Source organism: Micropterus salmoides, unplaced genomic scaffold, assembly GCF_014851395.1.
Source record: "Micropterus salmoides isolate LMB-PRFRI ecotype aquatic unplaced genomic scaffold, ASM1485139v1 Ms_hic_scaffold_20, whole genome shotgun sequence".
Taxonomy (NCBI): Eukaryota; Metazoa; Chordata; class Actinopteri; order Centrarchiformes; family Centrarchidae; genus Micropterus; species Micropterus salmoides.
In genome coordinates, this window is record NW_024041151.1 from 4,243,983 (window position 1) to 4,261,911 (window position 17,929).

At 39.2% G+C, this 17,929-nt stretch overlaps 1 protein-coding gene across 4 annotated transcripts in view; it reads left to right on the forward strand.

Annotated features, from left to right (window-relative positions):
* The first annotated feature begins 824 nt into the window (after nt 1-824).
* The window catches only part of mctp1b (multiple C2 domains, transmembrane 1b), a 53,591-nt gene continuing 36,486 nt past the window's right edge, over nt 825-17,929 (forward strand). For 3 of the 4 annotated variants that reach the window (XM_038733333.1, XM_038733335.1, XM_038733336.1), the window contains exon 1: nt 825-1,498. In XM_038733333.1, the coding sequence (XP_038589261.1) occupies nt 995-1,498 (504 nt within the window). In that variant the 5' untranslated portion in view covers nt 825-994. The remainder of the gene's footprint in view (nt 1,499-17,929) is intronic. The other variant, XM_038733337.1, reaches the window with a different exon arrangement.

The following is a 17,929-nucleotide window of genomic DNA, read 5'->3' on the forward strand; positions in this document are numbered from 1 at the left end:
ATGATGTAGACCCACACATTAATAAATGAAAGATTAAAACAAGTTTATCTTCATATGAGCGCCATCAAATGCACCTCCTGTAGGCCTATTGCCGGCTATTTGCATGAACTGTGAGAGTAATAGTGATTCTTAGCTTTGAGAAATTTGATAACTTGCTTTTATTCTTAAGTTTAAAAGTAGGAGTAAATTTCATGAATTCTTAGCACTTAAAATTAAAATGGCACTTTGAGAAGCCAACATCTGTCAGTCACATGTTCCAATAGTTCTGCTCACTTGAAAAATGGGTGGGTTCAAACAAAAGCTGGTATGTCCTGAGTTGTTTCACACATCTAGATGTGAAATGAGAGCTGAAATTCTGAACTCTTGTCTCATACTCATCTTTTGATCTGGGGGACTGTATGTGATACATTTGCTTGAGTCGTGTACATAAAATTCTCCCAAATGTTTCCAACAATTTTCATGTCATTGTCATCAAGGTGCGTTTCATTTGGTCACCTGTCAGTGGCGTCAACACACGGACAACTACTGAACTATGAAGCTTTCCATTCGCTATCCAGTTCAAATATTTTAGCTTGGCAATCAGTTACATATCAAATGGTATATTAATAAAATAATTAAAAGCTATAAAGAGCAACATGAGGTCCCCAGATTTGTGTGCACTCTTTGTATAAATACTGATATTATGATGCACTAATAGACTTTTGGCTTTTGCATTGTGGCAACAGCTTGTATATACAGTAACATGTCATGTTAAAGTCCCGCACCCCAGCGTGTAGGCGGGCCCTGCGGTCCCCCTACCCCGCCTGCTGGTGTCAATATTTCCGTGGAAGGGGGCTGGACGACCCTGACTGCCAGCCGCGCAGCACGAAAATATGTTAAGTGTTGAGTGTGTGAGTGTTTCCCCTCGGTGTAATGCGGATGAATCGGATCAGTACGGATCAGTAGCCCGTCCTGTCGGTGTGCAGCCTGTCTGAGCCCCGTGCAGGAGGCGGGCATGGAGCGCAGCGACGCGGACGAGACCTGCGCGTCCCAACAAAACAAAATGTGGAAACAGATTCAAGCCAGAGCCAAGCCGCTGCTCAGCCCCAAGCTGGGCGCCAGAGACCCCGAGGACAAGAAGGAGCGAGGCGGCTGGATGTTCAAGAAGATGAAACGGAAGGAGGACGTCGCTTCGGACCGGGCGATGTCCTCCTCGCAGCCCGACCTGCTCTTCTCTCAGGTGGATTTAGACGCGAAGGAGGCGCAGCTCTGCGGCAAAGCGGCCAGGAGCGGCTCCGGTCTCGGCCGGGAGCAGCAGAAGTCCCCGCACAAGTCCACGGTGGCTCAGCTGGTGCAGTCCCACCACAAGAGCTCCTCTCTCGGGTCTGCGTGCTTGGAGAGGTTGGTCGAGGCACCGGGCGGCGGCAGCGAGAGCGGCAGTAGCGGCAGCGCAGAAGGCGAAGCGGCAACAGCTGCAGCGGCAGCAGAACCACAGCTGGAGAGCAGCGACGAGCCGCAGGTGAGCTCCTCTAATGTGCCCATTTGGCCTTTTGACATAACAGTTGTCTGTGATTACTGGATCACAGGTTAACTGGTGTTGGTGGACACTTAACTGTTTAATTTACTTTTTGTTGCAGAGTGGTGTCTGTTAGCAGGAAATACAGACTGACACAAAGTCAAAGACACAAACAAATTATATTTTTATTACAGGGTGAGTAAAATAAGTCAGCCTGAGCTGCACTAACCCACTCCTGTAGTACAAAATGTGTTAAATAAATAACTTTAAAGTCATTAGACAGTAGGAACAGGAAATGCATTTTATTTTGGACTATGTTCTTTTTCTAACTGAGGTAGGCTGTGTGTGTGTGTGTGTGTAAGTGCAAAGTTTGTCGTTAAGTTCTTACAGATGTAGACCATAAAAAAGAGGTGTTGACCAACTCACAGTGAAATGTACAAAGGAACCGAAGGAGCTGTTCACAACTAGAAACGATTAAAACCAATAGCGGGAAACAAGTCAGCTCCAGGAACACAGGAGCAACTAACTGCTTTAATAACAATGGCTGCATTCCATTTTGATAAAATTAGTGAACAGGATCATCTTGATAGGTTTTAGTGTTGTACTGGATGGCTTATTGGAGAAGAACCAACATTAATGTCATTAATCATACTGGTGCTTTTCTCACTCCCAAGTTGTCACATGTGGACTCACGGTTAAGACCATAGACTGTATTTAAGAAGTGGACGTCATCGTGACGTCACCTGTTTTGAGGCCTCGAGTTTGGCCGATAAGTCGCCACCATGTCGAGTTTTTGCAACCAGGAAGTGCCCTGAAGTGACCATATTTGGACGAGACGCTGGCGCTAACGGCCTGGTGTGGCCCTAGCTAGCTTGCTTAGCTGGTGCATCTGTAATTCAGGTTAACTGTCATTTTAACAGGGCTGATAAACTTTGTGTAGCGAACAACAGTCTTAAAACTAAATGTGCTCACCAGAGAAAGTGAACAGCCGACTCCTAATAAGCTTTTTCAGCGGCGCTGGTTAAATTTACACAGTGCCGAGGGTACGAGTCGGCTCTTGACAGGTCACCATGGTAACGACTTGTCAATCAAAGATAATCCCGCCCTGAAACATACTCTGCTTTATGATTTATTTTAAAATAAATGGGACCATAATTTACTAAATGAACATCATGCTGTGTTGAAGAAGACTTGAAACTAGCGACTGAGACCATAAACTCATCAGGAAAGTGTTTACTGAGGGAATAAATCAGCTGAGAAGTAGAAACATTTTCACATTATTTCTAATGGAGCAGGACTTTGCAACCAGAAGATTCGCCCCCTGCTGGATGTTCAATAGAATGCAGGTTTCAGGGACTTCCGCATCGGCTTCATATTGTAGACCGGAAGCTTCACGCTTGGTTAAGACCCTTTGGAGTCAGTTTGTAACAACAGTGTCATAGTTCGACGCAGTGGGGGAAGTCCTGTGGCATCATTTACAAACGCTAAAACTAGTTGTACGAAATGAATAACGAAAACAAGTCACAGTAAAGAGGTGCTTGGCGTGGACAGGTGGGTCAGAAACTGGACTTTCACTTTAGTGATGTTACGTAAGTAACTCAAGTCACATAAGTAGCATAGTTACCTAAACCGTGATCTTTTCCTAAACCCAACCAAGTAATCCTTCACATTTAGTCCAATCGGGGCCTCTCTGCCTTGACTTTCCTTACAAGCCTTTAAAATCTTTGATTATATCTATTATATTAATCTTGAAAATAGCAACACAGAGGTGACATCTTTTATAGATAGATGAGGCCTCACTGCTGATTGAAGAGTTGTGCAAAGGAGTTTCACACAGGTGCATTAGATGTTCATAATAATTCAAGTTCTATCAGCTGTCAATAGATGTTTTCTTTTTGTTAATCCAGTTTGGGTTCTTTATATGAGATCTGTGTTAACTGTTTTGAAAAAGGGTGTGACAACGTGTGAAACAACAGAAAAAGTGTTAAGACATTTGCAACAGAAGACTTCTGCTTTGCTAAGAAGCTGATGACGAAGTGAATCCCAGTTTCATTAAGCGAGTTTTAGCAATCGAGAAAAACTGTAATTTGATCATTTACTCCAGTGAAAAGTCCCTGTATGTATGAAGGCAGTAAATGAGTCAAAGGACTGTAGTCTGTGGCCTGCAGGAGAGTAGTAGTAGAGCAAAGAAGAAAAGTCCTCACAGATTTTAATTGTGTTAAAAATAAACCTCATGGCACCACCTTTTCTGCTCAGTACAACTGGCAGATGTCCAAACGCATTCAGGAGGGCGTTACAAAGTCCTGCCTTCAAGTCGTGTTTTGGAGCCGGTGTAAATGATTAGGTCCTTCACCAAAAAGTAATTTAGTGAGAGAGAGATCCGGTAATTAGGAGGCCAGAGCGATAGATGCTTCAGGAAACGAGGGACTGGCCTGCACATCTGGGGAGATTATAAGAATTAAATTAGAGAAAATGACTCTGTTAGTTGTGAGATAAAGATTTATTTTTGCCAGTCACCGTTACGTCAGAGTGGGAGCAGCAACAAAGGATACCAGCTTTTATGTCTTGAAACAAGTGAGGATCCGCTCTGTCGCGTCCTCAAGTCGAGTACAAACACTGTGTGTGTTCACATGTTTTCTCTTTCTGTTTTGGAGGCTGGAGGAGCCACTTCTCTTGTTTTCCTCCGGGATATCAGAGGCTGCATGTCTCTACCTGTACTAACATGCGTGGGTTACATTTCAGGTGTTATGGAGACAAAGGCTGCAATTTTACTATGCGCATGAAGTCTGCTGTCTGACTCATGCACACAACTCCCTCTGCATAGAGAGTCTAAGCCCCTCCCCTTCCAGTGGACCACCACGGGACCTTATTTAGAAAATATGTACAGCAGTCAACAACACATTTTTGCACCGATGCACCGAAATTAATCGTCTGAAAATAGCAAGAAAAAGCTGTTACACATACACATGTGACAACGTCCAGTTTTCAAAATAAGGAGTCTATACAGGATAGAAATATATTCACAGAAAGTATAAAACATATTACATGTGTCCATTAAAAGTAACTGGACACATGTAATTTACTTTACCGGACCCACCCACCATAGTCTCTCCAAATCCTGTGGGAAACACTGAGGAAAAAGCACATTTTGACTATTTATTGGCTTCGGCCAAGAATTTTCATTTCGGTGCATCCCTAGTAGTCGTCTGGTTTATTCAGAAGTAAGAAGAGAAGTGATATTTGGACTAATGGAGGACCACACGTGTTATTTAGCACAAGAGCCGACAGAGCGTGTCGGACACCGTGGCTTCTTCTACATGATTGGAAAGTGACGGATGAGCAGTGACTGATGGTGCATTCATGTGGTGTCGGAGTAATTGGATTTTTTTCCTCCTTAAATCTTTATTGCAAAAAGAGGAATAAAGTGTACATGGACACATAGAAGTATACAGAACTATATACAAGAAGACACAAAAATAAAATCTTTGTCAGGGGTAGCCTATGTTCTATAAAGATAGTAAAAAAAAAGGACCATATGTTGACAGATTTCAAAAACTACTAAGTTCAGATTTTTGCTGCTGAATTGACAATTGCCATTAGAATTAATACATTTATCCCCTTGATGCCTGCATTTAGTTACAGTTATACAAGAAAATTATTATTTTGTTTTCATTTGCTTGCAAATGCTTGCTGATAATAAATTAAGTGGAGATTTTTAATTTGTCTATAGAAAAGAGAAAAGATATAAATTCAGGTATGATGCAAATTAACAGTCATAAACAAGAAACCAGTGCTTGCAAAAGGTTCCTAGGTACGTATTGAATATGCATGGAAACATTGTGATGCCAGTTCGCGACAACGTTAAGGGGTTAATATACAGTACTTGTTTCGTCCGAGGAACAAGTGACTGCACAGTGAGCCATTGGTTGCAATTCGCAACCCTCACCACTAGATGCCACTAAAACTTACACACTGAACCATTAACACGTTGGTGACGTATATTGTGCAAGACGAGAGATGTAGTTCATTGAGGGGTTTCAATTTTACGACAAACTGCGACTTTCTTGACTTACAACATTATATTTTAAATTGACAAACATCATGTGGGTAATTCAGGGTACAGTTCAAAAGGGATCTATCAATGTGTAACCTCTCGCCGTTGACTACCGTACATATGTTTTCATGTAAAAATGTCCTATGGGGGCGGAAGGGAGGGACACCCCATGTCTTTGTGAATGATACAGGGTTACAAGTCATTATTACACTCACTGAACAGAGGTTATTGATGAGTGATTTGTTGTCATGTACGGATGGGCTTTTTGTGTGATGACCATTGAAGATGTGTCACTTATTGAGTTTTCACTGTGTACAGCGGCTGACCAAGCGAAAACAAACAGCTCATGCGCTTTAAGGTTAATAGAAAACAAGACAAATGAGACCAGATAATATTGTCAAGAAGTATTTGTCTTTCTCGGTGTGTGTTTGTGTGCAGTCAACTGAACCCGAGGTGTAATAGCGTGAAACTGTCTCCCTCTATCAGCTCATGTAGTGTTCTTCCTTGTCAAAGAATGGTACCAGTGTCAGTTTCGGGTATTTGTTTAGTCAATGCATGTGAGTTTTGCACACCCACTCGTCGGCTCCAAAATCTGTCTTGAAGTACTGATTTCACATGTTTTTATTATCAACTCTAAGAATTCAAATGATATTTTTACTAAGAATTCAGCATATATACAGTTATTTTGTGTTTGTTTACCTTGATAGACAGAGAGGGGCAGTGCTGGAAGAGAGATCCTTTACCATACTGTGAAAAAACTCTGTTACATGTAATTATGTAAAATTGTTTAAAGTATAATCAGGAAAATGTACTTAAAGTAATAGTAAAAAATAAAAGTACTCAATGCAGAAAAATGACAACCTCAACCAAAAGTCCAACAACAGAAAAGCAGCAAATCTTCACAATTGTCAAAATTGTCATCAAAAATGACTAATCAAAAATCAGGAAAACTACAAACACCCGGCCTTACGTCACACGCCGTCACCCGTAGCTGCTTTCATGCCTTCAGTTATCACACCGCTTGTCTTACTGTCTTAGCACACGGCGGGCTGGAGCTAATTTTATTCAAGTTGTCTACGTTTTACATTGATTGCTTTAAATCACTATTATTATTATTATTATTATAGTTCCAGAAATAAGCACGCGATTATGTGTTTGGGTAGTTTTATAAGAAAAAAGTAAAAATTCTCTGATTGCAGCTTCTTATGTGAATATTTTCTGGTTTCTTTGCTCCTCTATGACAGTAAACTGAATTTCTTTGGGTTCTGGACTATAAAAGACATTTTGAGGACGTCATTTGGAGCTTTGGGAAACACTAATTGACATTTAATGACATTTTACAGACCTAATGACTAATGACTAAATAATAAAATAATCAACAGATTAATCGATAATGAAAATAGTCCTTAGTTGCAGCCCTACATAGGATTGGTTTTGACTTATTGTTGTACTTATTTGGTCATAATTGTAGTTATAAAAAGAAAGTTTTATTTATTTTTCTGCAGTGACCGCGCCCCTTGCATTACTGTCCTCCAGGTGGCGTCAGTGTTTAGAACAAACAATGTCCGCACTGTAATTTGATTGGTCCAATATCTGTGTAGGTGGGTATTAAAAATACATACTAGTTAGCCTAGCTTGCTCGCGTCCACTTTACATCAGGTCTTTCTATTTTAAAAATGAAGATCTCTAACATGGACTTTATCCGCACCCTATTCTGCAAATTATTACTACTTATTATTACTTCTAATGCAGCTATTATTGGTTATTGACCTCGGTTGCTGCTATTTTTACTTCTGATATTGTCGCTCGCTTCCGCTTCCGGCCCATCGGACCTTATTTCGGGAAAAATATCTACGGTAGTCAATGGCGAGAGAGAACTTGTCTTTTTATCCTATAAGAATTGAGCCCTGAATTACACATATGATGTTGGTCAATTTAAAATATAATTTTGCAAGTCATGAAAGTTGCAGATTGTCGTAAAACAGTAAAGTTACATGTTGTTTTGTGTGAAACCCGTTCAACGAACTACATCTCTCGTCTCGCACAATATACGTCTGCAACATTTTAGCGCGGTAATGCTAGCTAACGTTCATTGCTTTCTTGCTACTAGCTAGATAACTTAGCTATGTTCCACGCAGAAATATATCTCACCTGATGTGTATAGGCAAGTCATGCTACTCGGCCGCCATCTTGGTAACGCCTCCGGGCAGCTATTTCAGACTAACAAGACCAGGCTCCTATCTGAATGAATGGGCAGAGAGCTGGTCACTGGTCACCGGGACATAAAAACTACATGAATAGAATCACCAGTAAAATCTAATACAAATCGCTGAAAATGTTTGATGACTTTGCTCCAAAATAAGGTTTAAAAAGCGTTTTTCCCTACCGGTTCTACTTCTACTACGCATGCATCACCACTTTCGCGCATGCGCAGTAGAAGAATAACGGATCACATGATTGGCTGAAATATGATTCGCGCTTTGGCTGTTAAAAGTCACATTATCCTCTCATGTAAATTTTTTTATGTTGACTTGTCATTGACAGAAACAGTTGCAACGTCACATACGCGACTTTTGGGTTTGCGGTCTTTGTAATTAATGTGTTTTCACAGTCTTATACCTCAACAGTATTACAACAAATTGTGACTTTCTTTACTTTATAAATTATCTGTTAAATTGACAAACATCATATGTGTAATTCAGGGCACAATTCAAACGGGATCAAAATATTTGTTGTCCCTTGCCATTGACTTCCGTACAATGTTTTTTCTGGGTGTGAGAGACCAGGCTTCAATCCCCCACTGTGACCCATCCACCATTGTCCCTGAGCACTTAACTCCTCGTTGCTCCAGAGGCGTGCGATATGTATAGCAATTGTAAATCGCTTTTTTTTTTGTGTCAGCTAAATGAATAAATGTAAATGAAATAAGGTCCCATGGTGGTCCACCAGAAGGGGAGGGACTGAGGCTCTAGAGATTCAGATAGGGGTTGATTATTGTGATCTTGTTTTTAGAGCCCGACCGATATATCGGCCGATATGAGCTAATTGCATTTAATCGGCATCGGCTGTTTATAACAGCAGATATATGAATATTAAAAAAGAAACCTAGAGTCAGATCCTTCACTCATGTCATGGGTGTTGCATAGTTTGCCCCCCAGAGGGCGACCAGCTGCAACTCCTGTGTTGACTACTGCCTCAAAACAAAAACCACAGCAGAAAACAATCAGCTGCCCGGAGTTTACAGGAGCTTACTGCAGCATGTAGAAACCACACGCAGAGGGCTGTGTGAGCGTGAGTCCGTCTTTTGTGAAGTTAATTACATAACTTTAATAATTATAATAAAAACAAACCCAGTCACTTATCTCCTGAAAACATTCATGACTTGCTAACCCTCCCGTTTTGAACTGCCATCTCCCGGCTTCCTGCCAACTCACAGCAGTTTAATGTTACGGTAGTTAAGTGTTGAAAACTGCTGCTGACAGACGTAACTGTACATTTATTTCAAACAGTGTGGCAGTTCTAGCGAACGGTCCACATTTGTCTCTAGTTCATCACTTCTAAATATTCTTTAAAATCACGTAACGTTACAGCAGCTAACGCTGCCCGTTGCTAAATTGGCCACAAAGCTAATGCCGTGTTTATCAGTGGAGAAGCGCCAACAGTAATGAGCCGTTAAACTATAGTTTCTGATGTATTCTAAATATATCTGCGAGCCTCCTGTCTGCAGTTAGTCTGCGTGTCTGAAAGTATTGGTTAGAAGAGTGCTGGTAAAGAAACTACATGTGAATGTGCTACATTGAAATTATGGCAGATTATGTGTGAAGTCTCTCACTCTCTCTGTTTACAGACGGCTGAAAAAGTTGCACCTTCCAGCAGCAAATATTTATTGATGTGCAACTGTTTACATGTTCACTTTTTGAGACTGTAATCCATTTTATTAACATAATCCATTTAGGTTTTATAGCCCACATACATACCAGCTTTCAATATCGGCCTGTTCTAAGTGTAGTTTATACAGTAAAGGGGCCTACTATCCAAATCATTCTTAAAATCAGCCCCAAAAAACCCATATTGCTCAGTCTCTACTTGTTTTTTTCATTTCATTCATTTATATACTCTGTATGTGGATGAATGACAATAAACAAACTTGAACTTAAACTTTAATTATGTCTAAACCCGGGGTTTTAGTCTCAATAGCTGCAGTATCATAGTTTATATAGTATTATATTTGTTATATTTTATTATACAGAAATGAAAGGGAGAATTTCAATACAACTTTAAGATGTGTATTTTAGGACACTAGACTGGCCTTAAGTGGACCTTTAGCACAGCTTGTCAGTCAGGCTTACTCCACTGGAGAAGGATTAAAATCAAACCAACCAGCACGGCTCCTCCTCGTCCTTCCTCCTACTCACCTCACTCCTTCCTTCATTCAGCTGATGCATCACACCTGCTCCTTCTAGGCTGCATCTTTTTTCTTGAGAGATACTTTTTGAGCTAAGAGCAGTTTGTTTCTCTGCCAATGTGGAATTACCTTGGATGTATCCTCAGTTTCTCTCCCTCCGCTGTGTCTCCCACATAGCTGCTCCATTTTTCATAAATCCCTAAATCCTGTTTTACCACCTTCTACCACCTCACCTTGTCTGTATTATCCCCCTGCGTCCTCCTCGACCCTGGATCTCTTTATAAGCAAGGCCCCGGTGGCAGAGTCCCGTCTAGCGATTCATGGGTTCCTTCGCTGTGGCTCTTGCAATGAATCCTTTTCCCTCGCCTCCACATGCGGACGGCTGCTGTCGGTGAGCAACAACACCCTGTATTTGATCTCTGTATTTCATAATGTACGCAGCGGTCTGAAGATGTACACTGGGGATTTCATTGAGCGGTGTTTTTTAGTTAAAAATTAATAAGGTTACACCTATTAAGTTCTTGTAAGATGAATTAAAGGTAAAATACAGCACAAGAATGATCTGACTGATGTTTATGGGTTTCTCTCCAGGTCTCTTAGCAGGTCAAATCTGTCAATACTCATCAGAACGACTACAAGTGTGACTGTGTTGCGTTGTGTAGCCGTTTTATAATCTAATGTGGAGTATTTCTCTACCGCAACATCTGACACAACATCGCTAATTAGATCAAGATGTGGTTTATGATGTATTCATAACAACATAATATCATAACAGAAGTTGTCTGAGGGGATGTTCTTATTGTGTGTTAATACAATATTTCTATCTCCAGAACACAAGAGTCACAGCGGACACTCATCTCATTAGTTTCACTGTTACACACAGTCCAGTTTTCAATCACATGATCTTATTATTGTGTAGCAAGCAGATTATTCCAAATTATATCCTCAATAAAATATATTAAATTACACAGTTAAGTGAAAAGTTTTAATTCGTGTTGATAAATCAGCTTCCAGATTAACAAATTAAAAATGAGCTAGTTAGTGATCGTTTGTGAGGAATGAAAATATTAATATCTTATTAATCTGCATCATTGTACTGAAAAGTTTAACATCATATGTGTTGAAATGTTTCCCCATAGAAACATCTACTGCTAGTTGAGCTAAGCTAGTTAACACCAAATGTAACTTTGCTGCATAGATTGTCTTTTTAATCTCATGAGGTGTCTTTCCTGCTCAAAAATGTGGATGTGTGTTTCCAACTTTGAGAAATTTAAACTGATTAGGATAAAGACTTGATTGTATTTTATAGCAACCCGGAAATTAAAGGACAAAACTGGAAGTTGATACAACACTTACAGTAGCTAACGGTAGCACTGATTTCCAGTTGATGTTACTTTTGGATCATGTTATTTCGTTTGTTTATATATTTTCATGTTAACAAACAATATAGAACAAGCACCAGCCTTACTATCTGTATGTGTTGGCCCTGCAGACACTAACATTCAGATCCTTCACTCAAATAAAAGTACCAGTACATCAATGTAAAAATACTTGTTACAAGTCCTGTATTCATAATAATCCTGCTTAAAAGTAAAAGTAGTAGTAGTAGCTGAAAAATGTACTTATATCAGTAATAAAAGTACTGGTTGTGCAGTAAAATGTATCATGTGATGGATATCTGATTCTATCTGACATTATCAGATTGTTGTTACAGATGCATCAATGTTAGAGCAGAATTTTACTATAGCTGCTTCAGTGGATCTAGTTTAAATACTTTATACATAGGTAGTTTCAACTACTTTATATACAGTCAGCTAGTTTTACTACTTTCTATACAGTTAGCTAGTTTTACTACTTTCTATATAGTCAGTTAGTACTTTATATACAGTTAACTAGTGTTATTACTTTATATACAGTCAGCTAGTTTTACTACTTTCTATATAGTCAGTTAGTACTTTATATACAGTTAACTAGTGTTATTACTTTATATACAGTCAGCTAGTTTAACTACTTTCTATACAGTTAGCTAGTTTAACTACTTTATATAAAGTTAGCTAGTTTTACCACTTTATACACAGTCAGCTAGTTTTACCACTTTATACACAGTCAGCTAGTTTAACTACTTTATATACAGTCAGCTAGTTTTACTACTTTATACACAGTCAGCTAGTTTAACTACTTTATATACAGTCAGCTAGTTTTACTACTTTATACACAGTCAGCTAGTTTTACCACTTTATACACAGTCAGCTAGTTTAACTACTTTATACACAGTCAGCTAGTTTTACTACTTTATATACAGTCAGCTAGTTTTACTACTTTATATACAGTCAGCTAGTTTTACTACTTTATATAAAGTCAGCTAGTTTTACTACTTTATATAAAGTCAGCTAGTTTTACTACTTTATATAAAGTCAGCTAGTTTTACTACTTTCTATATAGTCAGTTAGTACTTTATATACAGTTAACTAGTGTTATTACTTTATATACAGTTAGCTAGTTTTACTATTTTATATCCAGTCAGCTGGTTTTAACTACTTTATATACAGTTTGCTAGTTTTACCACTTTATATACAATTATATATAGCAATTATTTCATGTGAGAAGTTTTTAAATGTGAAATCTTAACCTGTAACTAGTAACTGCAGTAGAAGTAAAAAGTTGCAAAACATGGAAATACTCAAGGCAAGTGTCAAATCTGTTCTGCCCATGCGCAAAAGTTGTTCTGCCTCTTCAAAATGATCCAACTAAATCTTTCAAATCTAGAAAACAAAATTATTTTTAATCACTGGAGATCAAACTGTTCACTATGATGTAGTAAAATTATACTTAAAATATGAAAAAAACTTATTCAACAGTACATTTTTAATTTCTAATAATGAGAACAATCTAACAAAGTAGGAACACAAAGGAGGCTAACCCTAGCTGCTAGCACATAACAGCTGTAGGGTCGACATGCATACAATTGCTGACTTAGGTTTAGGCAGACACCCCTGTGATGGTTAGGATAAGGGTAAGGTGCTTTGGGAAGCTGTCAACGCCTTGTAACATAGCTAGCTACCTAACTAGCAATAGTGATTCTGGTCTAGACAGGGGCTGTACTAGTAGTACGTACTGATTTGGCCTAAATGTAGTACGTAGTATGCAGTATGCAAACAAAAGCAAAATCTGCAGTATGCCAAAAATACCCGGATGGCGTACTGTTTCGGAAAAACAAGTCTACCTTGCGTATTGTGCCCCATAATGCAAAGCGCTAGAACTGTAACAACAAAACTTGTTATACAATTTTCATACACTATTTCAACACTAAATCCACTTCTAAGTTTTGAGGCGAGAAATCGATTGTAGATTTCAAATATCAGCCGTTCTACAAAAATTGTTCGCGAACTGATAATGTGCTTGAACGATTTCAAAGTTGCTGATGAAGATGATGATGATGATGAAGCTGATGTTGTTACGATTTAACTTTAATCAAGAGACATCTGGCTCGTGATAGACAGGCTTGTGTAACGTAGAAGCACATTGATAAAAAAATAAACAGAAGAAGTATGAAAGGGAACTCTTGTTGCTTTATTATTATCATTATTCTAAATAGACATTACTTGTTGTGGTTACAGTACTTGCTTTTTATTTGCTTTTATTTCATATAATTCTTATTAATTGTTGCCCGTTAATCGGAAGGTCGGCAGTTCAATCCCCGACTCCTCCAGGCTGCATGTCGAAGTGTACTTGGGCAAGATACTGAACCCCTGGCGGCTGTTCCGCCTGTGTATAAATGTGTGTGAATGATAGTTTCTGTTTGAGCACGTAAAAGCGCTTTGAGTAGTCAAAAAGACTAGAAAGGCGCTATACAAAAACAGAGCACCCATTGTTCTCCTTACATAAGATTAAAAAAAAGTTTTAAGTGGTACTTTTATATTCCTCCTATTGTTCCAATTTTGAAAACTGCAAACTGGATAAGCCTGGCCTAGCATACTGCAAAATAAATTTGTACAATATGTAGTACGTACTGCATACTGCGGTTGCCAGTAGTATGTAGTAGGCAGTTCCACATAAAGCCAAGGCGTCTCATACAGACACGCCCGGGGGCGTCTCATACGGACGCTGAAGGGTACCTTTTGCATCAAACAACACTTAGTCAGCCTTTCTGAAAGCGTCAGTTTTTGACACCCTGAGATGAGAACAGACAACAACACACGATGAACAGGCACATTTGTGGTGACCCTCTTTGACAGACAGGACCACTTCTGCGCATGTGCAGATAGGGATATATTTTAATAATTTTAATTTATTTTTTGGATTGTACTTCTCTAAAAGTAAATGTTGGTCTTTTCCTCTGTTGGAGTGAGCTTGTTGGGAGCTTCCTCTGCTTTTCATTTGCAGTATCGACCACAGTCTGTATTGGCAACGGCATTGATGTTAATGGCCCCTTGAGGTTGGACCGCCATGTTAGAAAGACTCTACTGTTGACATGAGGAAGATATATATTACTCCCGGGTATCCAGCTCTCCATAGTGACGTTTTATTGGCTTTACTCTTAGCCTCCCTTCCCGCCGTCAATAGTCTTCACTTGTCTCTAGTTATGTGCTTCTTGACAGACAGAGTTTACAGAATTTACAGAATTTTAAGCATAAAATTGATTAGGTAATCAAAAGAAAACACAGCTTTTCAAAAATGAGGATTTGCTTTCTTTGTCTTATATGATTTAGAACTGTTGGTTGGATGAAATTTCAACACTGGGAAATTATGATTGGACATTTTACAGGTCAAATGATTGTGAGGAAATAATTTCAAAGTGATTTAGGGTATGAATGAGTAAGGTGATACACCAGGAGTCTTATGGCAGTATGACTGAAAAGTCTAGATATACTGTATAAATCATCAAGCAGTCACATAAACAGAATATCACGTATTTGCTGTCTAGTCAAAGTACTTTCTGAGATATAAAGTGTTGCCTTAACTCACACAGACTGGAGGTGTGTTCACTTGTATCCTGAGAACTAATTCCACAAATTTGTTGTGATGTCTTTAAAAAAACAATGATTTTAAGATGCCACCTTGACAGATGGAAAGCTGGGCTGAACATTTTTTGAATAAACAGTTAATCGAAAACGTAAACACAAACACAGTCCTAAAATGAGTGTGCATCAGTATAGCTAGCATGATTATGTGTGATCTGATGCTATTCTCAGCTTGGTGCTTTGCTTCCTGATTTACTGGCACAAGACAGTTAATCCTTTCTAAGCAGCTTGTCAACTCTGGCAGCCTCTTCACCCCCATAATGTAAACTCCCTGACTCAGCCTCGGACGGTGGTTGTGGCAGTTTTGACTAAGTAAAGACACGTCGTTTCTTTGCCATGACGAAACAGTAAAATCCACCTCAACGTGTCACCTCTGATGCCACACTGCACAGCTATCTTTATATTTACTCCCGGGCCACAAGTCATCTCATTAGAGCTGTCAAAGCTGCCAAACAGAAGCAACAACCGTGACTGGGACTGGTAACACTTTATTTATCTTCCTTTATTTATCTTTCTCATAACACGACAGGTGTGGCAGGATACTGACCTCAGGGTTTGTCTTAAACCTCCACGACTTAAAAGAATATTTCAACACTTTACACTTAATTAATTTCATTTTGAGAGCGAGATGATTAAAAATCAATATCAATCATGGCTGTGCGTAAAGTATTAAAGCTAGCAGGCAATTAGCGTAGCTTTAGCGTAAAACTGGAATCAGCTGGCTCTGTCCGAAGTGAAAAAACACAACTGAAGCTCACTAATTAACACAATTTATCTTGCCTGTTTAATCCTTACTCAAACAGAAATGTAAAAATTATGATTTATGATTTGTTAGTTGCACACGTCCTCGTATCTAAACAACAAAATAGGTTGATTGGCAGTGGCTCTTAATAAGACATATAGGCCTATTACTGTTGGAAAGTATCAGTCACATGACGTTAAATACGTTGTGAAAATTTTGTACTTGGCATTTTGTATATTCCTCCAATTGTTCCAATTTTGAAAACTGCAAACTGGATAAGCCTGGCCTAGCATACTGCAAAATAAATGTGTACAATATGTAGTAGTTCCACATAAAGCCAAGGCGTCTCATACAGACACGCCCGGGGGCGTCTCATACGGACGCTGAAGGGTACCTTTTGCATCTGATATTTAACTTCAACCTCAATCTCCTGAGTTCTGAATTAGTTTCACCCCCACCTCCTTAAACGTTCTTTCTCACTCTTTATACTACATCACCTTGCTTAATTTGCTTCCGTCATTCTCCGGCCTAACATTAAATGTAAACATGGGTCGCAATAAGCTGCTTGAACGATTTGCCTGTAGTGCTGTTTTTCTGGTTGCACCACGTACAGTACCTCGTTCCAAACCACAAAAGTTTACTTTTTTGTTTGTGTAAAGATTAAACAAATGAGCTTTGGAGGCTTCTGTAGATGTTTTTTGAACTTTGGACAGAGTCAGGCTAACTGTTTCCCCCTGCCTCCAGTCTTTACACAAAGCTAGACTAATGGCCTCCCGGCTCTAGCTCTGTTCTTATCTTTTCATCTTACTCTGGGGGAAAAAGTGAATACACATCTTTCCCAAAATATTAAACTATTCCTTTTTTAATTTATTAATTTTTTGGCAATTTGGTGGGTTAGGGAGCTTGTGTCTTTAGCTGCTAAATGCTCCACAATGTTCACCAGCTCGTCTCAAACTGTGTCTGTCTGTCTGTTTACAGGTTGTTTGATAAAAACAGCTGCTGGCTGGTGCTGGAAATGTTGCTGCTGGTCATAAAATCAAAACAATGAACTGAAAGAAGCTGAAACAGCAGGTGGAAACAAACAAAAACACGACTCCAAATTACTGATAATGTTGCTCTGTAACTGTGGGTTGTGTGTACGTCTGTAATCATTCATTGACATTAGCCAAAACGGCTATAAGATGATAAAAGTATGTCAGTATTTTCTGTTATGTAAAGTCAACCTGGAACACCTCTTACTGTCCTCTTATGCTTGATTGACTCTGTCTCCTTATTTAACATCATCATGTCTGAACTGGAATTACCCCACTTGTCACATCCTTCATCTGAGGACAGAGACTGCTCAACCTTTCTCCACACAGCCAGCCAGACTCACTCAGCCTCCTTGTATCACACAGGATGGTCTCGCTTATTTTATTACCATGTTTTGAGTTACTGCCTGGTGGAATTTCCGCATCTTGCAAAATGCCATAGCAGAACTTGGCACGCTTCAAAAGTTTTCAGCCTCAGGAAACAGAAAGTCTGTGTTTCATAATGTGTTTAACTGATTTCTGGTTGTCTCAAGTCGGTGATGCTGTGTGCACTTACACAACAGCCGCCAACTTAAATACATGTACTCGGCAAATAATGCCATTCTGATTTTAACTTGAAATGTTGGATTAATATAATTTTAAGTTGTATTACCTGCTGATGGAGGTTAGAGAAAGAAGGGCTGCACAATATATCGTTTCAGCTTCGTCATAGCAATGTGCCCATGCGCAATAGTCACATTGCAGAACAGTGCAATGTCAAGAAAGTCAAATAAACTCTACCACCTCAACTTTTTTGCTGCTTGACACAAAAGGAAAACTCGCACGGTTCATATTTTCCATGACTAATCTACCAGAGGAGACTGATGTAACTTCATTTACTCTGATTTAAGGGTTCTTGGATAAACAGAGCTTGTTGCTAGTTATTGGTTATTGACCAATATTGTTCTTGATCAGTTTACCCAACAACCAAACCTTGTTAGTTGGCGACAACAAATAAGTGAGGAACAGGAGAAAACCACCGGCAATGTGGATTTGTTTGCAAAAAGAAAAGCAACTTTTGCAAAGCACTCAGGTGGCAAGTGCATAGCTGCTCTTTTATTTTTATTTGTATAATTTTGTTTAAAATATATTTACTGCATTAAAGCTAGGGCTGGGCGATAGGGCCAAAAATGTTATAACGA